The sequence below is a fragment of the Ceratotherium simum genome, chromosome 35, assembly GCF_057802395.1.
Source record: "Ceratotherium simum simum isolate JZ-2026a chromosome 35, ASM5780239v1, whole genome shotgun sequence".
Lineage (NCBI taxonomy): Eukaryota > Metazoa > Chordata > Mammalia > Perissodactyla > Rhinocerotidae > Ceratotherium > Ceratotherium simum.
In genome coordinates, this window is record NC_141934.1 from 1,701,301 (window position 1) to 1,725,371 (window position 24,071).

Below are 24,071 nucleotides of genomic sequence, written 5' to 3' on the forward strand. Positions count from 1 at the left end.
GACGGCTGAGCCCGCGCTTTGTCAAGCGCTGCCCACCTCCCCGCCCCCTGCCACCTGGCCGCCCGGGCCCCAGGGGCAGGGAGTACCGGGCCCGACTCTGACTTGTCTCAGGCACGCTCGATGTGGGCAGAGACACGGCCGCAGGGGCCTGGGGCTCGCTCGCCAGCCTCTGCCCGGCACACATGGACTTCAACAACTGGCGAGGGGCGCCACGTTCAGCTTCAGCAGGTCCACCAGGATCCTGGAGAGAGCAGACACGGTGCGCAGGGAGCCCTCCTCGCCCGGGCCAGGCGTGGCCGCCTCCCTCAAGACCCCGACTCTACGCTGGGCCTCAAGGGGGTCCCACAAGGGCGGGGCTGGGGACCAGGAGTGTCGGGGGTCGGCCGAGCGCAGCGCCCCCTCGCCCGTTCACTTGAACACGTCGGGGTCGATGGCGCCACCCGCCGCCTGGGCCAGCTTGTACAGCTCCGTCTCCCCTCGGCCATTCTGTCCGCAGACACGTACGTGCCGGGCGGTGTGTTAAATGTGGGGGAAAACGTGGCCGACCCCAGAGACCCGCTCCTCGGCGATCAGGGCTTCCCTACTAGGCTGCATCGGTCGCTTACGTAAGCAGCACCCAGCGCAGTGCCTGGCATACAGTGGGCGCTCAATAAATGCCTGTCGGAGGAAGGGCAGTCAACACACTCTGCGTAATCGTTCTGCACCGGTTCCCCACTACCGGGCACGCCCCGCGGGCCCTGATAAATGGCCTCTCATTACGCGCACGCGCAGTCCTTGCCGTGGATACAGTGCGTGAGCTCAGGCCTAAGGGGCGAAGCTGTTGCCCCTGCGCACGCGCAGCCAGAGGTGGCAGCCATAAACCCGGCTGGCCTTCGTTCTGCGCACGCGCCTTTCGAAGTAACCCCACGCTCGCAATGGTTGCAGCGCGTTTCCCGCCAGGCCAAGGGGCGTGACTCCTCGCGCAGCTTGATGACGACATTTCGGCGCACGGTACTCGAATGGTGGCCTCCGTCCGTGAGGCGAGCGACGCCGTGGACCCCATAGGTGAGTGGCGGGAGCCGCGCGCGGGACCGCCCCGCATCCTGGCGGCCTCCCCGAACCTCAGCCGAAGCCGTCTCGGTTCCTCCGCGAGCCCCGGGCTGGGCCGGCGGGGAGCCCGGGGCCGGCCGCGCCCTCCTGCCGCCTCTCACGCCCGCCTCGTGTGCTCGGTTAACGCTCGTGAACGGGCCGGCGGAAGGGAGCTCGGGGTGAAAGCTGAGCCTCGGGTCACCCAGCGGTGTGGGTCCCGGCCGAGCCCTCCTCCCCGTGGGGCTCGAGTTCTCCGAGCCTCTGTTTCCTCATCCGTAGGACGGGGCCCCGAGGCTCCCTTCGCAGGCCGCTTGTGAGCCCCAGTGGGGGCTGCTCGGCTCCGGAGCAGCCGGAGGGAGGCCTTGGCACGAGCGGCGTGGACTGAGGCTGCCGCTCTCGGAAGAACCCCCGACGAGGTGGGAGCCGCTCGCGAGGGCGCGGGTGTGGAGGCGGCGGGAGGAAGGGCGCTCGGGGCCGCGCAGCGGGGAGCGGAGGGCGGGCCTGGCCGGGCGGGTCGGACCGCGGGGCGGGGAGGGAGAGCCCCCCTTTGGGCGCCTCTGGGCCTCTGGGCTCCTTCCTGCAGCCGCTGCCCTGCGGCTGCTCTGAGCGAGGAGGTGCGCGCCCCTCTTCTCCGAGGCTCCGCCCTTTGCCCGCGGGTCTGGAGGTGGCGCCGCCTTGGTCGTTCTGGAGGAGCGCGGTGTCCTCGTGACCGCCGGGCTCCGGACTTCGGCGTGGACCGAAGTCCTCCTTAAAGCTGAGGTGATCGCTGGTTAAGCGTTGAGAAGGCCCGGGGGGTGTCCAGACTGCCGAGTGGCGGAGACGCGCGTCTCCTCTCCGCCTCGCAGTCGCCTGCACGGCCTCCGCGCCCCGGCCTCTCCCAGCCGCGTCCACCGCCAGCTGCCACCCCGGCGCCCTCCCGGCGGGCGGTGGGCAGAGCTGTGCAGGAAAGCCGTCGGTAGCCCCTGACTCGCCGTGCTTCCTCTCTGCCCACTCCGAGTCGGGGGCTTTTCCGTGTCTGACCGGGGTGCGGAGGGAGGAATCTGGGAGCTGGTCCTGATTTTCTGACGGCTCCCTCCAGGGCTCCCTTGGGGGAGCTGCTCACCCCTCCTTCATTCTCAGCGCAGCTAAGACAGAGGAGACGTGTCCACCTGTCTCCGTGAGAGAGTCCTGAGGAGGTCTGTGTGTTTGAGTCTTGGCTCTGCCCTTTACCAGCTGGGTGAGGGCAAGTGACTTACCTTCTCCCGGCCTCCATTTCCTCATCTGTGCTGACCGTGCAGGCTTGTGGTGAGGATGGACTTTCTATTCTTGCTTAGCAAACTTGGCAGCGTAAAGCTACCTCCATGTATTATCTCGCAATTGTCTAGTCAGAAGCGCAGGCTTGGCTGGGTTCTCTGCTTAGGGTCTCACAAGGCTAAAGTCGAGGTGTTGGCCGCCTTTGCTCTTGTCTGGAGGCTCTCGGGAAGAATGTGCTTCCAAGCTTATTCAGGTTGTTGACAGAATCCAGATCCTTGGGGTTGTAGAACTAATCCCCTTTCCTTACTGGCTGTCAGGCAGGACTGCTCTGTATCGTATGGTCCACCGACTTGAGACTTGACTTGTGTCTGCAGAATCCCTTCAGGGCACTGCCTAGATGAGTGTATGAGTGAATAACCAGGCGCGGGAATCTTGGAGGGGTATCCTTAGAATTCTGCCTACCACCGGGGACTAAATGAGAAGTATGTGGAGAGCCTTAGAACCAGGCCTGGCTCATAGCGAGTGCTGTACAAGCGATACCAAGCGTTACCAAGTGTTCCCTGCCACGACCTGGCTCAGAGGCTGGCCACTGTGGACTGCAGAAGAGCACTTCTGTGAAACGTGGGCCTGGCGGAGCAGTGTGTGCTGAGTTGTACACGTGTTCTCCTGGGCACTGTGAAGCGAGGCAGTATTCTGTGGTGTGGCGGGTGGCGAGAGGTCCTCTTTGCTTTTCCACAGTGCTCACCTGAACCGGCCATTTCCAACTCTCCACGGGAGGCTGCCATGGCGTTCCCTCACCTGCAGCAGCCCAGCTTCCTACTGGTGAGTCCAGCTGCATGAGTGAGTGTCAGCGTGATGATGGTTCTGTAGCTGAGACCCTGGAGGGTGCTTTCCACGGGCTTCAGGAACTCTCCAGTGGTTGTTTTTGGGGGCATGTGATGGAAGTAACAAGGACTCGGGGTTAGAATCCTTAGGCTTGACTCTGCCTCCTCTTGGTGCAGGACCCTGGGTTGACTCAACCGCTGAGCCCTGGGTTTCTCATCTGTAATACGAGTTGATTCAAATGCCATTTTCCTAGTTCCCAGGGTATGAGGAAGAGCAAGTGAAAAAGATGTACATCTAAATTTTTGTGTCTTGTAATTCCTTACACAAAAGTGAGGTGTTCTAATAATCATTACTGTCATCAGTGAAAAATGGAGGGACACTGCTGTGTTGGGGGCCACCAGAACTGTACATTAAGTAGTAAACGTGATCCTGAGAAGTTATGTGTGAGGCAAATATCAGTGATGAAAGTTTCTAATTTCAGCTCTCAGAAGATACTTTTTGTAACATTTATTTGGAAGGACATTCTTCCTCAGTGCACCCTCTAGAGCCAGCACATCTGCCCCATGGCCTAAACAGCCCAGGTCTCCGCCTCTGACTGAGCCCCGTGGACTCTACCCCTGTTTGGAGGTGGACAAGGCCTGAGATAGCCTTGGGAAAGCCCTCTTGGTTAAAATTCTGGCATTTCCTCCTGATCTTTGTCCATTTGTACAGAGGCTTCTTTACTTCATGGAGTCAGGATACATACGTGCTTTCCGCGCACCCCATGGCCTTGGATACATTCCCTTAGTTCTTGTCCTGAGTGTTTTCTCTCCATCACCTTCATGATTCACATCGGCATTTGGCTGACGCCATCTGTGGTTTTTAGCCTGCCTTGTTTCTTAAGGTGATGAATTCAGTAAGTTCATTATCTACTGAGTAAAGGACATTGTGGTTAAGAGGGCTTAAGTGACAACAAATGACACCCTCATTTTGTTGGGCATTCTCACTGGTGATCACAGTGGGGTAAATCACAGGTGGTCAGTCCTGTGGGAAATCTCCAATTGACGTGTGCACACTGGGTAAGTACTCTGTGGTCTGTGAGGGGTGCCCTACTCCATAGGGGTCCTCTCCTGGCTGCGGGGTTGACCCTGCAGCTGACCACCTGCTTGTGGATTGGGTGGAAGTCAGTTTTGTTCTGCTAATGTGCAGTTCTCTCAGGTAACTGGGACTGCCTGAGGGAGGGTGCTGGGAAGCAAGCCTGAGCATCGCTCATCTAGAGAGCATAGGACCTCACCTCTTTTCTGGTAGCATCCTTTAGGCCACTGACACACACATGACCTGGTGGATGAGGTGTTGGAGAATCAGGCTAATGCTCTGTGTCTAACTCCTGCCTAGCACTTGAATTTCTTTTACAAATCGAGCCAGAATATCAGCAAAAGCTGCAATGCGAATATGCTCGTGATTTTTTCAATTTGTTCTGTCCTCTAGGCTAGCCTGAAAGCTGACTCTACAAATAAGCCCTTTGCACAGCGCTGCCAAGACTTGGTTAAAGTCATTGAGGATTTTCCCGCAAAGGTACATCTCTGCTAGTGTCTCTCTGGGGCATGTCGAATACGCTCCTTGAAAAACATTATTACTGATTCCCATGTCTGAGCACTGCCCTACACAGAAGCCTGACCTAGTAGTGTGACTGTCATGTTCATAGACACATTTAAACATGTGAACATGTAGATTAGGGCTTCTCGACCATGGATGCTTCTATCCCACCAGGGATACTTGGCAATGTCTGGAGACATTTTTAGTTGTCACATGGCTATGGTGCCACTAGCATCGAGTGGGTAGAAGCTAGGCATGCTGGTAACCATCCCACAATGCACAGGACAGCCCCCACAGCAAAGAAGTGTCCAGCTCAAAATGTCAACAGTGCCAAGGCTGAGAAACCCTGATGTAAATACTGAAAATATGTATTTACATCACACCCGGAATTGTCAGATAGTAAGTGTAAGTCCGGGAAGCCAGTCTGGACAAGGAGTTACGACCAAATGGCAGTAAGTCATGGTTTCAGGGGCTCACTCTGAGAAAGAATGTTGCCGCCCTTTTTAATAAAACTCTCTTCAGATCAGAAGTTTCTGACATTTTTAAAAGCCTTGTAATCGTAGACTGACTTAGTTAACTGGCCGACGTGTGAGCAGTTCTGCTCGCTGTGCCATGTAACCACAGCGAAAGAATCCAGAGCTGCTCCTCCTGTTGGCACTGCTGCATCAGGTTCCTGTGGGTGCCGGGCTGGTCCCATGGGTCTCTGAACCAGGGAGTGACATCCTCAGAGTGCAGGGCCCACGAGGGAGGGGGGCAGCACATGGTGCAGGACTGGAGCTGCACCAGGGAGGCCCACACGGCACACAGCCCGGCACTGGGCTCTGGTCCTCGGCGGGCCTGCCCGAAGCTCCTCGGCACGCTGTTTCAGGAGCTGCACGCCATCTTCCCATGGCTGGTAGAGAGCATTTTCGGCAGCTTGGATGGCGTCCTCATCGGCTGGAACCTCCGCTGCTTACAGGGACGTGTGAGCCCTGTAGAGTACAGCATTGCGATGGAATTTCTAGACCCTGGGTAGGTAGGTTTGTCACCCGAGAGGGGCTGGATGTTTTCTCGTGGTGATGCCATTTTTAAATCACTGTATTGCTCAAAGTTAAAAAACAATCAAAGCAAGATAGTTTGTAGTTCATTTGCCCTGTGTTTGTTGGTTTAATTTCATGTTCAGGGGCCCGATGATGAAGTTGGTTTATAAACTTCAAGCTGAAGACTATAAGTTTGACTTTCCTGTCTCCTACCTGCCTGTAAGTAAGCTGTGGTGGTGAGAGCCATTCTTGGGGCAGAGCCCCACAGAGCGGCTGCAGTAGTGGTGGGTGGGCGGGGGCACAGAGGGGCTGTGACGGTAGGCGGGAGAATGCTACAGCGTCTGTTCAGGGCTCAGGAGGCACCACGTGTTGGAACTTCAGTGGTGCTTTTTCTTTAGAGTTCGTTCCAAACTCTGCCAGTGGGGAAGGCGCCATGCTGCCTGGTGACAGCGGGGCCGTGTGACTGGTTGCTTTGTTTTTCTGAGTCTCCAGGCTGGCAGTGGCAAATTAAGGGGTGACTTGCTCGGTGGGTATGAAATGCAAAGGAGATGGGATTTATCAAGTGCCTAGCTAGGTCAGAAGTGTGCACAGCTGCTGCCCTTGCTGTTTGCGGATCTTTATGAGTGTGATATGAGGGGTTCTAAGTGAAGGCTCCTTTGCTCAATCGCTACACAGAGACAGCACTGGTCCCATGGGTGGGGTCCATGTGCTGGTCTCCTCAATGGCCTTCCCAAAGGGCTGCACTGCATGTGGGGCACCGTGCCGAAACCTGCCCACGAGCCCACCTCCCTCTCCCCGCAGGGCCCTGTGAAGGCGTCCATCCAGGAGCGCGTGCTCCCGGACAGCCCTCTGTACCACAACAAGGTCCAGTTCCCCCACACAGGGGGCCTTGGCCTGAACCTGGCTCTCAGTATCCTTTGTCGACCCCAAGGGTGGGAGGCTGTGGTGGTCAGCGCAGCGCTGGGGGGTGGCCCAACAACCCTGCCGTTGGCCCGTGACGCTGCCATCAGATCCGTTTGAGTATTACCTGTTCTTCTTTGCGTTGAGCCTCATCACTCAAAAGGTACAGAAAGGATGCCTCTGAGCACAGTTTGCTTTACCAAAGCCCCCCGTGAAGGGTGGGGGGCCGTGACCCAGGGCTCTTGTTGTCACCCAGAGGAGGGGGAGCTTGGATTTGCCCGAGAGCCAGCGGTCGACCTTTCCTTGTCTTCCATTTCTCCTTTTCCCTTCCCACCTCCGTTCTCCGGGTCCTTTTTTCCTTCCTGCTGCAGCCTTTGCCCTTCAGGCCATCCTCATTTAGTGAGGACCACAGACTGCTGGGCTGACTTAACAGGCAGTGTGGGGTGAGCTGGGCACCCCAAGTGGCCGTCAGGGAGGCTTCCCACAGAAGGTGATTGCTGGGCATGGGGGCAGGGTGGAGGTGCCCAGGGGTTCACATGCCAGCAGGACTGAGGGGTCTAGTCAGGCCCTCTGTGGTGGGTGCTTTTCTGACATTGCCCTGTCTGCTTGTGGACCAGCCTCGGGGACGCAGTCCACGTCCCAGGGCTTCACTGTGTTATGAGTCAAGCCTGCAGTTGCTGGGGTCAGCGGCCTAGGGCGACACCTAGAGCCACATGCTAACGTCAGTTTCATTTTCCAGCCACTCCCTGGGGCCCTGCACATTCGTACTTCAGACTGTGCCTATTTCATGCTGGTGGACAGGTACCTATCATGGTTCCTGCCCACGGAAGGCAGCGTGCTCCCCCAACTCTCCTCCAGTCCGGGGGTGCCCAGCCCCTCACCAGCTCCCAGGTAAGACTCTTGGCTGGTGCCTGAGGTGGCCTGTGCCTGCTGTTAGCCAGTAAGGCCTGGCCCTTCCATGAGGCAGTGGCCTAGTCGGTGGGTATTGCTTATGGGAACAGTGGTGCCCCTCTTTTTCCAGGGCTCCCCAGTTTTTCTTATGCCTGAGATTCCCCAACCTAAGCTGCCTTAGCACAGACTGGAGGACGGGGTGAGGGAGGCCTCTGTGTTTTGGTTTTCAGGAGCCATCCCCGCACCATTGGGTCCTGTGGTCGCATTGACGAGGCCTGGCTCTGGTGTGGGAATGGGCTGTGTTCTACCTGGAGCAGCCCTCACCACTCGCGGCACCCAAGCCCCACACGGAGGCAGTGAGCAGGGTGGCGGGGGACACGAAGCTGAGAGCTGATTGATGGTTCTAGGCCGATGGTTCTGGAGAGAAAGGACTTGTGGGCAGGCCGTGGAAGGTCGACCCGTGGACAAATGAGAATAGTTGGCATCTCTCTGGCCTCCAGCACCAGGTCTTGGCCTGAACCAGAGGTCCTGGGGTGAAGAGCCTTCTGTGCCAGTCCAAGCAGGCTGGGCTGCGGCTGCACTATGCAGGAGGGGGCTGTGCAGCCAGCCTCGGCCCGAGGGTGAACTGGGGCCTTAATGCACCCTAAACGTGGGACCTCTGGGCCAACTCTCCCCAAGAGACCCTCCTGCCCCGGCAGCCGCCGCCTGTGCTCCTCTGACCCCTCCTCAACCTCGCTGACCCACCGCCTCCCTGGGAGGCTGCAGGCAGGGTCTTTCCTGCAGGTGCTGCCCACCCCACCTCTGCTGGCACGTGCCATGCCATCACCCCAAATTCCCGTGTGGACAGATGTCCCCGAGGAAAAGGAATTGAAAGGAGGAGAGTGGGGGGTGGGGCACAGAAGTGGGGAGAGGCTGCCCAGACGTTGATGATGCTGCAGCCGAGAAGGGGGACTTGGGGGGGGGCAGGTTCACGCCCTCTCCAAGGCAGACTTAAGCTGCCAAGTGGTTTTCTGGGCCCAATTTTGTTTGCTTGTTTTAACACATAATTTCAGACTTACAGAAAAGCTGCTACACACAACATAAAGAACTTTTAGAGACCTTCACCTAGATTTCTGAACTGTTTTGTCCTCTCTCTGTTTATCTGCGTAGGTTTCTTTCTGGGCCATTGGAGTAAGTTACAGACATGATGCCCCATAACCTCTTGACATTTCAGAGTGTATTTCCTAAAAGCGAGTGCAGTCTGCTTCATAACCACAGCACTTCTATCCAAGTCAGGGGGTTAGTATTGCCACCAGGCCACCATCTAATCCTCAGACCCCACTCAGGTTTCACCAGCTACCCCACTAATGTCCGCTGCCTGGCTGGGACCCAGTGCAGGGTCACTTGCTGTGTGCACTTGTCTCTCTAGTGCCCATCAGTCTGGAATGGCCCCTCAGTCTTTCCTGACCTTGATGCCTGTAAAGCATGCAGCCTGGGTGTGTGTTCTCAGGTGTTTCCTCGGGATTAGGCCCAGCTTGGATGTTGTTGGGAGGAGCACTGCAGCCGTGGCCCAGGGTGTCTGTACCCCATCACTGGGGACATTAGCTTGATCACTGGGCTAAGGGGTATTGTCCAGGTTTTCCTGCTGTAAAGTTAAATAAGTACTTTGTACGTAAATTAATTAACAAGGGGGATTTAGTGGGAAAATATACTGAGGCTATGCAGTTATCGCTAGTGTTTGCATCCCTTGATGATCCTCGGCCAGATCAGTTATTAATAGGCTGGTTGCCAAGTGATGATTTTCTGATTTCATCACTCTTGCATTTATTAGTGGGCACTCTGTGGTAAGGAAGACTTTTCTTTTATTTATTTATATATATCAACACAGACTTGGGGGTCATTGTGTGATTCAACAGGCTGTAATCGTTAACCGCTGTAGTTGATTTTGATGTCCAGATTGCCCCTGGTTATGCCAGCAGGAGCCCCTACCTAAGGCCTGTTTCTTTGTCTCCCTCAGGACACCAGCCATGCCTTTCGCTTCCTACGGCCTCCACCACACCAGCCTTCTGAAGCGACACATCTCTCATCAGACATCTGTGAATGCAGATCCTGCCTCCCACGAGATCTGGAGGTCAGAAACTCTGCTCCAGGTGAGTCTTCTCTGCTTCCATTTCCAAATAAACAGCTCAGCCACCTTCCACCCCATGGGGCAGAGGCCTAAAGACTACCCGTCATCCTGGGGATGGTTCTAAATTGTTAGTATTTTCCTGCTGTGACGTTTAGAAAACAGACAAGAAATTTACCCACTGGTCTAACTTATATGTCATTGGCCGTGTTTTTCATCCCAGGATTCCCTGTCCACAGAGTTTTCTTTTTCTCATGGTGATGTAATTGCTGCCCAGTCTTTTAGTTTCCAGTGGATCCATGTAAATGCTCTCCCTGCCTCTCTGACCCACTCCCATGTCGATGGAGATGGTTCCTGTGATCCTTGTGTAGGTGTAAACCCTGCCCCAGCAGCATTCTTATGATGCTGAGCAGAGAGGGCCCTCGAAGCCTTCCCGTTGGTCGTCAGGCAGCCGCCCCTGCCCTTCCGTGTCAGAGGATCCAAACAGGAGATGGCAGGGCCTCTTGTCTGCCACGTGCGGGCTCCAGACTCTGCCTCAGGCTTGGGCTGGCTCCCTCCCGCAGCGCACCGCTGGCCGCCTCCCAGGCCTATCTGTCTCTTCCCAGCACGGCTCAGAGGAATTTGGCCGGTTCTGAGCCTGGACTCTGGGGCTGAGTTGATAACCAAGAGCATTGCTTATCGACACCTGGAATGTGGATAAGATGGGATTCGGTCCCTCCTACCTTGTACATGACCCATGGCGTGTGGGTTGCTGTGCTTTTTGAGGCTTCCTTGTTACTGTTGTAGCAGCACCAGAAGGTCGAACAGCTGGAATCATCACCCTGTTCACAGAAGGGGGCTCCGGTGCTTCCCCTGGCTCACAGCTAATGTGGGCTCTGGGCTCTGCCAGCCCGTGGGGAGGGCAGGTGACCAAGACCTGGGCTTGCAGGGCAGAACCAGAGAGTTGTTTCCTGGACTGAAACGTTGATGCTTTTTTTTTTTTTTTAATTAAAAAAGTTTTTTTGGAATTGTGGTAAAATACACAGAACATAAAATTTACCGTCCTAACCATTTTAATTGTGCAGTTCAGTAGTGTTAAGTGTATTTGCATTGTTGCAATGGATCTCCAAAACTTTTTAATCTTGTAAAGCTGAAACTCTGTACCCATTAAAAAACAGTTCCTCAATTCCCCTTTCCCCCAGCCCCTGGCAACCACCAGTCTACTTTCTCTTTCTGTGAATTTGACTACTCTAGGTGCCTAGATAAGTGGAATCACACAGTATTTGTCTTTTTATGACTGACTTATTTCACTTAGCATAGTGTTTTCAAGGTTCGTCCACATTGTAGCATGTCTCAGAATAATATTCCATTGTGTGGATATATCACATTTTGTTTATCCATCTGTTGATGAACATTTGGGTCGCTTACACGTCTTGGCTATTGAAAATAATGCTCCTATGAACGTAGATATGCAAATATCACTTCGAGACCCTACTTTCAATTTCTGGGAGGTATGTACCCAGAAGTGGAATTGCTGGACTGTCCAGTATTCCGTTTAATTTTTTGAGGAACCACCATACTGTCTTCCACAGTAGTTGCAACATTTTACATTTCTTCTATCAATGCACAAGGGTTCCAATTTCTCCACATCCTCACCAGTGCTGGTTATTTTCTGTTTTTTTGATTATAGCTGTCCTAATGGATGTGAGGTGGTATCTCATTGTGATTTTGGTTAGCATCGCCCTAATGATTAGTGGTGTTAAGCATCTTTTCATGTCTTTATTGGCTACTTGTTTGTCTTTTTTGGAGAAATGTCTATTCAAATCCTTTGCCCATTTTTGAGTTGGGTTGTTGTTTCTTTTTTGGTTGCTGAGTTTTAGGATTTCTATATATATTCTGGATATTAATTGCTTATCAGATACATAATTTGCAAATATTTCCCCCCATTCCATGGGTTGCTTTTTTACTCTGTCAATAGTGTCTTTTGATGCACAAAAGTTTTTAATTTTCTTGAAGTCCAATTTGTCTATTTTTTTTCCTTTGTTGCCTTTGCTTTTGGAGTCATATTTAAGAAGTCATTGCCAAATTCAATGTCATGAAGCTTTCTCCCCGTGCTTTCTTCTAGGAGTTTTATAGTTTCAGCTCTTACTTTTAAGTCTTTGCTCTACTTTGAGTCATTGTTTGTACATAGTGTGAGGTAAGGGGCCCGCTTCATTCCTTTGCATGTGGGGATCCTGTTTTCTGGCAGCGTTTGTTGAAAAGACTGTCCTTTTCCCCATGAATGGTGTTGACGCCCTTGTGGAAAATCATTTGAGCAGCTGATGCTCTTTTGCAGGTTTTTGTTGAAATGTGGCTTCATCATTATTCCTTGGAGATGTACCAAAAAATGCAGTCCCCTCACGCCAAGGTATGTTGCCACAGTCTGTCTCCCCATCTCCTGCTCCAGCCCTGGTGCCTGGTGAACCTGCCGCTTCCTGTCCTCGATCACAGCTGGTTTACAAGGGCTGGATAAGGGGAACCAGAAACCCACCTTCACCCCTCAGTCAGTTGCTGAACAGCAGGTGGCTTTTGTTCTGTGCTGGGTGTGCGCCCTGAGGGCTAAAGGACTGTCCTCTCTGAGGTCCCCACCGTGCTACTCCCAGAGCCCCGTCCCTGGCAGCGGGAACGGATGAGGCTGTGGTGCTCGTGCTCTGGAGGTGGGGGAGCTGAGATGCCTCTGGGAGTCACGTCCGGATCTGTCCCCTCTACCATCTCAGTGCCTCCTGCTTTCCCGCTGAGGTGGCACTCGGCAGCCTCCGTCCACCCTGGGGCCCACGCTGCCCTCCACTTCCTCCAGAGCATCGGCGCGCAGCTGTGTTTGTGGTGGGTGGGGTCTGACACCTTCCTGCACGCGGCCTGGCCTGTCTCCTCCTCACCTTTTCCCCCTTCCCTCGCTGGGCAGCACACTTATGTGCAGAGGCGTGGAGGCAGCTGAGTCCCCGGCACCCTCCTGGGGTCGCTGTCCCTGCTGCCTGCTGGACTCCTCAGGGTCGCACGGTTGTGTCCACTTAGTAAGTGGCGGGATGGGCGCTTAGATTCCCTCTCCATGAAGCGGTTCAATCCCGCACACCTGGGCCCTGCTGCAAGCAGCGTTGGCCTATAACTCTGCAGTCCAAGGCTTCTGTGCACTAGTTTGTTCCTCAGACTTGGCTTTTGTCATTGCCAGATACAGTTCTCGAGGGCTCCCTTAAGAATTAAGGATCTCTGGGTTAAAATTGAAAAGGGCAGCCTGCAGTTTGTCCTCTGTGATTCTTGGGAGAAGCGCTGGTTCTCCTCCTGCTGCAGAGTCTTGGCCACCAGTTCTGCGGCCCCAGTGCTCTGCTGTGTGGACGCTTGGGGTGCAGCCCCCACCACTGCTCTCTTAAAGTGCAGAGCACCCCAAATCTCTGTCCTTGGCATCACACAGGAGGAGGGGAGAGTGAGGGGGACTCCATCCTGGACCTCTCACATCACAGAGCCCCTGCCCTGCCTTCCTGCTTCCAAGCAGACTTGCTGCATGTACCTGGCCGGTGCACAGGTAGTTGGGGGGTAGAGGCTTCTCCCCTGGGCTCCTGGGAGCCTTGCTTAGCCCCTATGCATGTGGCTTGCAGAGGCCACTTTGCTGCATTCGCTTCCTGTCTGCTCTTTCTCTCTTCTGAGCCAGTGGAACCACACCCACTTTAATTTTTGGCAGTAGATCTGCCAGCCAGAAAGGCCTTCTGGGCTGTCTCCTGGGAGGATTCTGAGTCTGCATGGGGAAGGTGCAGGAGGCTGTGCCTGCCAGGGCGGGGTCCTTCCCGTTTTCCACCACCTTTGCTTCCTCTTGGCCAGAACAAGGGGCGGGTGAGAGCTGCTCAGAATGACTGGAAGTGGGGCGTATCTGTGAAGGCCCCACCAGGTGCCCAGAGAGGTTCTGCCCTTTGCTTCCTATTGAGGCAGAAAAACAAAACCTGAGAAAACAGGGCATGTGGGAATCTGGGAAAGGCGGCCTCAGAGGTCGGTTTCATCCGAGGCCCCTTGCTGTTTATTCAGACCTGCACTGCGCCGTGTGGGATCCTTGCCAGTCCCAGTGTAGCCCTGGGTCCCTGTTCCTGGATTAGGGATGCAGGAAGTGCAGCTCCTGGAGGTCCCACAGAGGGTCCATGGCTGGATCCAGTGTATACTCGCTCCCTAGAGGCCCAGGCCCCCACTCCACCCCGCTTCCTGAATGGGGCTTCTGGAGGGGCCCATGGGCAGTAAGGACGGCCACAGCCCTGCAGGCCACTGTGGGGCCTGCATTGTGTTCCCGCAGGCAGGGGCAGGGACCCCACGGGGGAACCGTGTGCTCCCTGATCCCTCACTGAGAGCTGCAGCTGAGCCCGGGTCTGGCTGGAGGAAGGCTGGGAAGGGCCGACACCTCGTTGCTGTGCTCCTTCCTGGCCTGCTCTGTGTGTCTCTGGCTGTGCCTGTCTCCTCAGAGTCTGGCATACGTGCTCTGACCTGTCCTGTGTGAAGCCTGGTGGGGCACGCTGCTCGGGCGGGAGGCATGGCCCTCACAGGCAGGATGTGTGCCGGGCCGGCTCTGGGCTGCACTTGGCTGAAGGGGCTGCTTCAGCAGGCCTGGACGCTGCAGGGAGGAGGCCTGAGGGCCCTGGGGTGGAGCCAGACAGCATAGCCGCTCAGCTGGTGTCCCCACTGTCCCGGGCTGTCCCAGCCTCAGGGTTCCAGCTGCCTCTGGGTGTGTGTGGCCCCGGCCAGGTTCTCGGGGGCTTCTGACATTGGGACTGATGGCAGGCTGTGTGTATCTGGAGGGTGGGGGCCCTGGTGAGGTAGAGGCTGGTCTTCCCAGAGTTAGAACCGATGAGTGGGCCGCTTCAACCATTTCTGGAATGTGGTGTGTGGAGGACATCGGGTGAGCCTGTGCTGCCTTTGGGAACCAGGCCCCAGGCAGAGAGAACGGTTCAGGATGGGACACTGATTGGATCTTAGACCCAGGAATTGATCACATCATGTACCGATTTGGTAAATTTCTCATTGGGACAATCCAGGAAAGTCCAATAAATTACATATTTTTCTTTCCTGGGCAGAGAGGCCTCCGTCTGGAACTGGCTCCTCAAAAGTTTCTTTGAGCCTCAGGGCGTTCCGGGCCTTGGTGGCCAGCAGCATGTCCCAGCGAGGCCCCTGGGCTCCTGGCGGGCTGCAGCGTGCATGCACTGCGTGCACTGCGATCAGGGTTGGGGGAGGGCGGGACCCTCTGGAAGGAGAGTGGGTCTGGCTGACCTCAGGGAGCTGGAGAGGTCTTCAGGCCCCAGCGACATTGAGGGGCTGCCCAGGTGACCTTGAGGGTCTGTCTGTCCCTCATCCCTCTGCCTGGCAGGTGGAGGAGCGTCCCCACCTTTGGCCTGGCTGGGCTTGGCCCACCAGGAGGGCGGGGCTCCGTCTGGGCCGCTGAGGGGGTGTCTCCAGGCCTGAGGCTGCTGCACTGTGGTTGTTGGATTGTCACTGACCGCTTTTGTTTTTGTTTTTTGTTTTCTCTCCTTAATTCTGGGCCCGTTCTCACTTTTTTCTCTCTCTCCCCACTCTCCCCTTCCCTTCTCCTGTCCCCCCGCCCCTCTTCTGCCCCCCCTTCTCTTGGCCTCTGTTTTGTTGTCTCTCAGCTGGAGGTTCTGCACTACCGACTCAGTGTCTCCAGCGCCCTCCGCAGCCCTGCCCAACCCAGCCTCCAGGCCCTCCACGCCTACCAAGTACTGGCCGCTCTGTTTTGTTCCCTTCACACCTGCCCGTGGTGTAAGCCACAGAGCTAACATCAGGGCAGCGGTAAAGCTAGGGTCTGACAGGGGGCCGGCTGGGGGTGATTCAGAGACCAGTTCCAGGCAGAATGAGGCCCACGCGTGTGAGGTGGGAGACGTAGGGGCAGCCTTCAGCCTGGCCCAGCCCCCAGCTTTGCAGACTAGCCTGGGTTTGGGATGTGCAGGATGTGGCAGGGAGCGAGGCATATGACCCCACCTGGCTGGGGGGTCACTGAATCTACCTGGCCAAGCTATAAGCCAATAAGTCAGCTGAGGTGTCGCAAGTTCTCGAGTGTTGGAGGGCTCTGTGCTTGGTCCTAGTTCGAGGGAGTGAAGTGGTGCGGCCTTTGCAGTGGCCTGACTCACCCGCAGTGCAGGCCTGGTACTCAGGAACTGACCGAAGGTGTGGAGGCCCTGGGACTTTTAGGGGGTACAGTTCTGCCAACCCGAGCCCGTGCGTGAGGCAGAGCAGTGGGGAGAACACGGGGCTCGGCCCCCAGCCCGGAGAGGCTGTCTTTCCCTGGGCAATCCGGGGCCCGGCCTTCTCCTGTGAACCTGGCCTCTTGTGGAGTCCTCCAGAGGTGGACGGGAGCCGGCAGTGATCTCATGGGGACTATGGTCTGCTTGGGCAGAAATGACCAGTGTGTGGACAAACTCGAGGTCAGTGGAGTGGAGTTCAGAGCTGTGGGGTGTTTCAGGCCAACAACCTTGTAGTTCCTTGATTCGTGAGATGAGTGCCAGGAAGTCTGGGCAGGAACCACGGAATCAGGCATCTGATATCGTGTCCGTGGCTGGGGGCCTGTCCCTTCACCCTGGGTGGGAGCACACAGCATTGACCTTGAGAACAAGATGAGAAATCACGTTTGCTGGGATGGGATGCTGAGCACGGCACACAGTGGGCTTCCTGCTCAGAAGCAGCAGCTGCCGTGAGGAGGGAAGGGAATGGTCCAGAAGGGCCGGTGTGGGCGGGCTGGGCACAGAAGTGGGTGTCGCTCTGGCCTCTGTTGGGGAGGGTCTCACTTGGCTAAGAGCAGGGTCCCTGGAGAAGCATCTGGCTGCCTCCACCTCCACGGCAGGAGAGCTGAGAGCCCCAGGAGGGGCATGCAGAGCTCCCGAGAGCCAGGCCTAGAGAGAAACGCTGCGGCTTTTGGGAAAGGGTCCTTAAAAGGGGGAGGAGGCCGCGTGCAGCTGTGGCCAGAGACTCCCGTGGGGATTTGGCTCAGGAGGGCAGGGAGCTGGAAGAAAAGAGATTTGACTTGACAAACCTAGAGATAAGATAGCCCGAGAGGGTTCCAGGGTGGTTGCTGGGGCCATGTGGGGGGAGTCTGGCTCTCTAGCAATGCCACAGAAGGGTGAGGGTAGATGGGGCAGGGGGTCCTTGTTTCCAAGTTGGTGCTCTCACCTCCCCTGACACGAAGGGGTGGTGGCCAGGGTCAGGGCGAGGGGCCAGGAGTGAGAGAGGGGAAGGCTCCCGATGGGGAGTCACAGCCTGGCAGTGGTGCCCTACAGTCTTCAATACCCTTTTAATATTATTTTTATTGAAATATCTCATACTTTTTTCCTCAAAATGATGCAAATTCATTGCACAAAGACTTAAAAATATAGATAAGCAGAAGAAAACTACCTCCAGAGTTCCGTCCCAGATATAGCTACCTGTGGGGTGTGTTGCCTGGGCCTGTGGAGGCATTTCCATGACAGAGCTGAGTGGATGGGGCCATGGGCAGTGGCGGAGCCAGGGCAGGGGCTTAGCACCCATTGGGGGGCCTCCTCTGCTCAGGGCCTGTGAGAGTCCTGCTGTGCCCTGGATGTGCCAGGAAGAGTGGCTTGTGCCAGCCTCAGCACTGCTTGGGATTTGGATGTGGCCACCAAAAGCTCCTCCGTCAAGTTTGTGGAGGCCCCAGGGGCCTGGGGTGAGGGGGAGAGGAGCGTGTCGGTGTGGATGCCCCAGAGCTGGGAGCAATGCCATCTACCACTTCCTCAGGTGCCCTGCCGCTCCCCCACCCCCCCCAGCTCTCCGTCGCTGAACAGCCAGCACACAGGCTTTCCTCTTAGAGATCCTTCATGGACTCTGAATTGAAAGTTTGGCTCACAAGATTGAGGGTTCGCTTGTTTTGGGGGTGGTACTGACCACAGGTCCATTAGCAAGGGAGGAAGGGCTGTCCTGGGCTGAGCCCCTAACATGCTGGGTCCAGGAGAGGGACAGGTGGAAGGGTGGGGGTTGCGGGGGAGAAGGAACTGGGGAGTGGTTCACCCGAAAGGGAAGCCGTGGGCCCCAGTGAGCTGTCTGCACATGCCTGGGAGGTGGGCAGGAGACCCCGAGTCCAGATCACAGTGGGATGCTGGCGTGCCCTGGCCCCTACTCTTCCTCCTCCAGCTGGCCAGGAGGTGGGGACCCTGAGGACCCAGATGGGCACCAGTGACCCGAGTCACCCACAATGGGTACAGGAAAGGGGTCTGCAACACTCAGGGAAGCACCTGCCAGATGTGTCTGTCTTAGGAAGCCGGCCCAGGGGGCACAGCAGGCGCTGGGCCAAGCGCTTCGCCACTTTGAGCAGGTCTCCATCAGACCCAGCAGTTACACCCAGTGGGGTGTGGCACGTCTGCCTGGTGCAGGCGCGGGTGGCACCCTGGTGGCGGGCCCGCTGCCAGCCCGGCCCCCCTCCTGTCAGGGAAGCAGAGAGAGGGGCCCAGGCTGAGCAGGGTCAGACCTGGGGGCTGAGCACTGTGGGCACCAGGAGCCCTCCCCCAGACCCACCTGGGTCCTGACGCCACTCCCTCCTCGACCTTAGGAGTCGTTCACGCCCACCGAGGAGCACGTGCTGGTGGTGCGCCTGCTGCTGAAGCGCCTGCACGCCTTCTCTCACAGCCTGAAGGCCGAGCAGCTCTCTCCCTCTGCTCACTCCCACGCCGCCAGCCCCCTGGAGGAATTCAAACGGTGGGTACCGGGCTGTATGCAGGGCCTCTGTCCCCAGCCTGCCACTTCCTTGTCCTACACATATGTGTTGCCCACAGTGACCCCTCCCCGGGATGTGTGAGGCTCTGCAGGGTGGGGCAGGCGGGAAGTCACCTTGACCCCTCCTGGGTCTGTCTTCCACCACCTCCCCTCAGGCCCCCAGAGTCTTGGCTCCAGAGGGGGTAGGGGCCGCCCGGCTGCTTCTCCGGCTGCGGTGGCCTTTCCCTCCAGGCCTGCCCTCTTCAGTGGGAATAGCCAGGCTGGCTGGGCAGAGGCCCGTCTTGCTGCTCCGTCTTGTCCTTCCTCCCCAGCCCTGAGCAGAAGGGGGAGCTCTGGTTGACAGTGTCCCCGAGCACCCAGGAAAGCCAGCGGGCTGGAAGCGCCTCCACAGCAGGTAGCTCAGTGGTCACTGAAGACCGCGCTCCACGCTTCTCCCTCCTCCTCCCCCTGTCAGGAGAAGGCTGGAGTGGTGGCCTGACTCCCAGGGCCACTGGCGCTGGCAGAGTGGGCGACTTGCATGGGGCAGGCCACGCTGAGGTGCGCACAGGAGCCATGCTGGATCAGGCACGTGTGCTGTGTGTCCTTGGGACGTTCCCTAACCTCTCTGAACCTTGGTTTTTCCCTCTGAAGAATGGGGCTAAAATAGGAGGCCTTAGTTCCAGGGGATGCCCGGCACAACCCCTGCTCAAGCCGACCCTTGCAAACAGCAGGTGACCCTCCCCTCTCTGCTGCAGGGCTGCTGTCCCAAGGTTTGTCCAGCAGAAGCTCTACCTTTTCCTGCAGCACTGCTTCGGCCACTGGCCCTTGGATGCGTCGTTCAGAGCCGTGAGTGTCGGCCCTGGCACACCTTCACCTTTGCCCTCCGTGTGCCCTGATGAGGGACTTCCTGTGGGGTGGACATGGGAGGGAATCAGCTGTTCCCTCTTGGGGGCCATGGGAAGAGACTAGAACCAGGTGGCAGAGCCGAAGCCGCGTAGCTAGGGACGCACCACTGCTCACCTGAGCTCCTCCAGGGGGCCGGCTCCATGCCACGTAAGGATTTGGCCCAAAGCCCCAGCCCATAGCCCACCTGAGTGCCAGCCACCTGGCCCTCAGGGCACACATGTCTCCCCAGGTCCTGGAGATGTGGCTGAGCTACCTGCAGCCCTGGAGATATGCGCCTGAGAAGCAGGCTCAGAGCAGCGACTGCCAGGCCCGGTGTGTGTCGGAGAGATGGTGAGCCCCAGTGCCCTCTCCTCCCCCGAGGGGACCTGCTTCGAGGGCCTCTTGAGGGTCTTCTCCGAAGTCCCTCAGGGTGGGAGCACGGGCCGCCCGCTCCTTGACCCTGGCTTGTCTCACCTGGGCCCTGGGATGGAATTCCCCTGGAAGCTGTCCCCTTGCCGTAATCATCCCAGATGTATGGTTCACGCTCACCCCCAAACCACCCCTAGACCCTTGCTCACCAGCTCTCTGCATGGTAGCCACCCCCACCGCCTCCCCAGCATCCCACAGCTAACCCCTGGCTGCCCCTGGCACCTCCTCCTCTTGACCGCCTTCCCCTGTGCACCCTTCTGGTGCCCGAGCAACTCTGCCATGGTGGCCTGGATCCTGTTGGAAAGGGCCTCATCCTGTGGAGGATTCCTTCATCCTCAGGGGGCCTAGTCTCACCTGCCTCTGTCCTGCCTCCTCCCCTGCACCCCAGGCCCCCTCAGCCACCGTCTGTGACGCCTCCATGAGGTCGTGGCCAGGGAGAGTCTGGAACCCAAGGAAGAGTGGGGGCGCAATGGGGCGAGGGCCCGTGCAGCCCTGCCTCCAGAAGGAAGTCTGGCCCCTGATGCACTTCCCGGTCCCCAGGGCACCCTTTGTGCAGGAGAACCTGCTAATGTACACCAAGCTCTTCGTGGGCTTCCTGAGCCGCGCACTCCGCACTGACCTGGTCAGCCCCAAGAACGCACTCATGGTCTTCCGAGTGGCCAAAGTCTTTGCCCAGCCCAACCTGGCTGAAATGATCCAGAAAGGTAAGCCCTTAGCCGGCAGCAAGCAGCACTTAGAGAGGGACCCACGGACCCTGCATGTGCCACACGGGCTTGTGGGTGGCCTCAGCAAAGGGTGGTGTGCGGAGCCCTGGCACACAGTGGCAGGTTGACTGTCTGAGCCTGGCTGCTCCCCTCCTTCCCCTGGTGGTGCTGGGCTGGTGGCTGCAGGTGTGTCTGGCGGGAGGGGAAGCAGAGCTCTGAGCTGTGTCTCCCTGGTGATCCTGGTGGTGGCATCAGGAGGCGATCTTGGTCCCTGTCACACTGTCATCTTAGCTGGCTGTGTTAGGCCTTGCTTTCTCTGGCTTCCTCTTGGCAAGAGTTGGCCTTCCTGTGGAGACTGGTGGGGGCCCCATGCCACGCAGTCACCCCACTCAGAAAGAAACTTTCAGAGGCGCTCAGTAAGCCTGTCAGGGGCAGCTGGGTGTTTTGTGCCCTTGGAAGCTGAAGCCAGGGTTGGGCCCTGCCTTCCAGGCGAGCAGCTGTTCCTGGAGCCTGAGCTCGTCATCCCCCACCGCCAGCACCGCGTCTTCACAGCTCCCATGTTCACCGGCAGCTTCCTGTCGTCGTGGCCACCGGCCATCACTGACACCTCATTCAAGGTGAAGAGCCACGTCTACGGCCTGGAGGGCCAGGACTGCAAGTACACCCCGATGTTCGGGCCCGAGGTCCGGACACTGGTGAGTGAGTCGGGGCTCTGCTGGGCCACAGGGTGTCCCGAGGCTCCGGGACAGCGTGCCTGGGACGAGCCGCGTATCTCGGAAAGGAGAAGAGGAGGGCTGGGTGTTGAGTAGATGCTGCTATACCTCCTCCCCTTTTTGTTCAGTGAAATCTGATGTATTGTGATAGTAAAGGCAGTGTTTGTTAGAAATTTTCCACACCTAGAACACACATCTTAGTCTTGAAAAATCCTCATCACACAGAAGCCGCCCCTCCTGGCCCTCTCCACCGATCTGTTGGTGGCTGGGTGGTGTGAGGCAGCCCCCCAAGTGCTGGCTGACCTGCCCATCTGCCCCACAGGTCTTGCGCCTGGCTCAGCTCATCACGCAGGCCAAGCAGACCGCCAAGTCCATCTCTGACCAGTGTGGGGAGAGCGCAGCCGGCCACTCCTTTCTCTCGTGGCTGGGCTTCTGCCCCGTGGACACAAACAGCTCCTACCTGGCCAACGACCTGGACGAGATGGGGCAGGACAGCATCCGCAAGACGGATGAGTACCTGGAGAAGGCCCTGGAGTACCTGTGCCAGATGTTCCGAGTATGAGCCGTGCTCTCCCCTCCCAGGGTTTGCTCCGGCGGCCCTCACCCGCTGCCTGGCTGGAACCAGCCACATACCAGGACCTGGTGTGGTTCTCACCACACGGGCTCATCTCATGGGAGGTGCAGGCCCATACCTTCAGTGTCATATCTGGGTCCCCTCGTTGTCATTGTTAGAGGCCCGGGGGTTGAGCACCAGTCTCCTCCCTCCCCTTTGAAGCTGAAAGAGGTGGTGAGAAGCGGCTGCTGCCTCACAAGAGGGCTTTCTCTGACAGCTCAGCGAGGCCCAGCTCGCCCAGCTCACGCTTGCCTTGGGGACAGCTCAGGACGAGAATGGAAGGAAGCAGCTCCCAGACTGCATTGTGGGTGAGGACGGACTTATCCTCACGCCCCTGGGCCGGTACCAGGTAAGGCTACATCCTGGAGGGGTCTGGCTTTGCATGCAGCATGGCTGTTGGTCCCACCGGCCTGTCCTCATCTCCCCATCACCCCCATAGCAGAGACATCTTCTCTGAGTCGTCAGCAGAGGTGTATTTTCTGGGTTGCCCATGGCCTGGGTTTCACCTGGGGCTTGCGTCTCCTGCTGCTTCTAGATCATCAACGGGCTGCGCAGGTTTGACATCGAGTACCAGGGGGACAGGGAGCTGCAGCCCATACGGAGCTACGAGATCGCCGGCCTGGTCCGCCTGCTCTTCCGGCTGTCCTCCGCCATCAACTGCAGGGTGAGTGTGGGCGGGAGGGCCGACCCTCGCCTCCGCGTCCCCTTCCCATCCTGCAGCCTTGGGGAGAGCCCAGGGGAGAGTGCAGCCCCCGCCTGTGCCCACTCCCCCTGCCTCTGTCTGTGCTCCAGTTTGCAGGCCAGATGGCAGCCCTGTGTTCCCGGGCCGACTTCCTCGGCAGCCTTTGTCGCTACCACCTCACGGAGCCCGGGCTGGGGGACAGGCACCTGCTGAGCCCTGTGCAGGGGGGTCACACGGCCAGCCGTGCCCCAGGCCCCAGGCTCAGCCTGCGCTTCCTAGGCAGCTACCGGACGCTGCTGTCACTGTTGCTGGCTTTCTTTGTGGCCTCTCTCTTCTGCATTGGGCCCCTGCCCTGCACCCTCCTCCTCGTGCTGGGCTACCTCCTCTACGCCATGGCCATGACGCTGCTGACTGAGCGGGCCAAGCTGCACCAGCTCTGACCATGGGCTGGCCATGTCCCTGGGCAGGTCAGTGGGGATGGTCAAATAGCCCCTCCCTTGCACCTGGAAGGCCACCTCTGAGCCTGAGCCCAGTCACCTTTGAGCTTCTAGAGGATGTTTTCCTACAGCTGTGGAACCATCTGGAAGAGAATCTGAAATGAGAAGGGCACAGCATCAAAGGGTCACAAGTCACCCGACCACCAGGCCCTCACCTCTCCCCTCAGCTGGAGGCCCCACCGTGCAGTGGCTCTCAAGGCCTGTCTCTTCTTTAGCCATTTGAAGGTTTAGCCGTGTGAAGCTCAGCAGTCAGTGCATCCCCGGGAGGGCCTTTGGCCCTCTGCCCATGCTGTCCTTGAGGTGGGCAGTGTGTGGCGGGAGTCTCCTCTCCCCAGGTGACACCAGGACGGTAGCTCAGCCTCTGGCTCCAAGGAAGAATCAAAGACCCTAAAAGAGATTGCTGAGAAAATTAGATGATGGTTCTCTGATTCCTAATTTTAAATTTAAAGCTAAATTTTGCCACATTTGGCAAAGCAGGGTTATTCTCCAGCAGGGGTGTTCTCCCAGCGATTCCAAGGCTGGGCCATACGATTCCCTTTTGAGGAGAAAAGATCCTCTAGGAGCACAGGTGCTCAGGGGACAGTGCTCCACCTCTGGCTCCCTTCGAGCCCCCGAGCCAGTGAGCCCCTGGCTCAGCGGCCGCCCAGCACCCCCACCTCGTCCAAGGCTCTCGTACCTGTGGGTGGAGAGGATGCGGCAGGGCCGCCGCAGTTGGGCATCTGGTGTACAGCCAAAGACGGTCCCAAGCGTTGTTTGTATCTTCAATAAAATTCAGTGCTCAAAGACATGGGAACTTTTTGATAATGCCTAAATGTTCACGCTACACAACAATGTTCCCTGTCAGAAATCGTTCCCCGAGGTCTGGAACACCTCCCTTCACCACATAGGTGACATACTGGAAAGAACAATGTCTCAAGTGTAATTTTACACCAAGCCTGCTTTTGTTTTTAAGTTTTCAAACTGTAAATGTGGGGCTTTGTATTTTGATGTAAACTCACAATAACAGCATTTTGGGGCCTGTGACCAAAAATCAGACCAGATTGGTAACCGAGCACGGATCTGAGTAAACCCGTTCTTCCTCCTGAGTCTTGTGGTGCCTGGGCTCAGCCTCCAGTGCAGTCACCTACTGAGCACTCGGGAACAGCAGAGACCACTGGTTACCCTGTCGTCACCCAGACAGACAGTGCATTCATTTATAGTGGCAACAGACCAAGGCGGGTGTAACACTGAAGTGGC

At 57.4% G+C, this 24,071-nt stretch overlaps 1 protein-coding gene and 1 pseudogene across 9 annotated transcripts; one reads left to right on the plus strand and one right to left on the minus strand.

Moving 5' to 3' along the window:
- The first annotated feature begins 954 nt into the window (after positions 1-954).
- On the plus strand, positions 955-23,622 carry SMPD4 (sphingomyelin phosphodiesterase 4). Of its 9 annotated transcripts, none has more exons than XM_087423787.1 (20): positions 955-1,023; positions 3,019-3,123; positions 4,594-4,680; positions 5,570-5,712; positions 5,864-5,939; positions 6,522-6,630; positions 6,731-6,783; positions 7,360-7,511; positions 9,508-9,640; positions 11,930-12,001; positions 15,249-15,335; positions 18,170-18,315; positions 19,068-19,158; positions 19,448-19,548; positions 20,167-20,330; positions 20,820-21,025; positions 21,366-21,599; positions 21,874-22,005; positions 22,192-22,320; positions 22,449-23,622. In XM_087423787.1, the coding sequence occupies exons 1-20, from the start codon at positions 970-972 to the stop codon at positions 22,776-22,778; spliced, it is 2,604 nt and encodes an 867-aa protein (XP_087279913.1). In that variant the 5' UTR covers positions 955-969; the 3' UTR covers positions 22,779-23,622. The 9 variants fall into 9 exon arrangements, with proteins under 9 accessions (XP_087279913.1, XP_087279907.1, XP_087279911.1 ...); XM_087423781.1 differs by having other exon boundaries at positions 1,015-1,044; positions 3,040-3,123; XM_087423780.1 differs by lacking the exon at positions 955-1,023 and adding an exon at positions 1,335-1,484 and having other exon boundaries at positions 3,040-3,123.
- Positions 23,468-24,071, minus strand: part of LOC106803861 (Y-box-binding protein 1 pseudogene) — a 42,460-nt pseudogene continuing 41,856 nt past the window's right edge.

Coding starts and splice junctions, on each gene's coding strand:
- SMPD4 (XM_087423787.1), top strand. CDS start 970: ATGACGACATTTCGGCGCACGGTACTCGAATGGTGGCCTCCGTCCGTG. Junction 6,631..6,730: donor TGGCCTGAACCTGGCTCTCA/GTATCCTTTGTC, acceptor CGCTGCCATCAG/ATCCGTTTGAGTATTACCTG. Junction 19,159..19,447: donor TGGATGCGTCGTTCAGAGCC/GTGAGTGTCGGC, acceptor ATGTCTCCCCAG/GTCCTGGAGATGTGGCTGAG.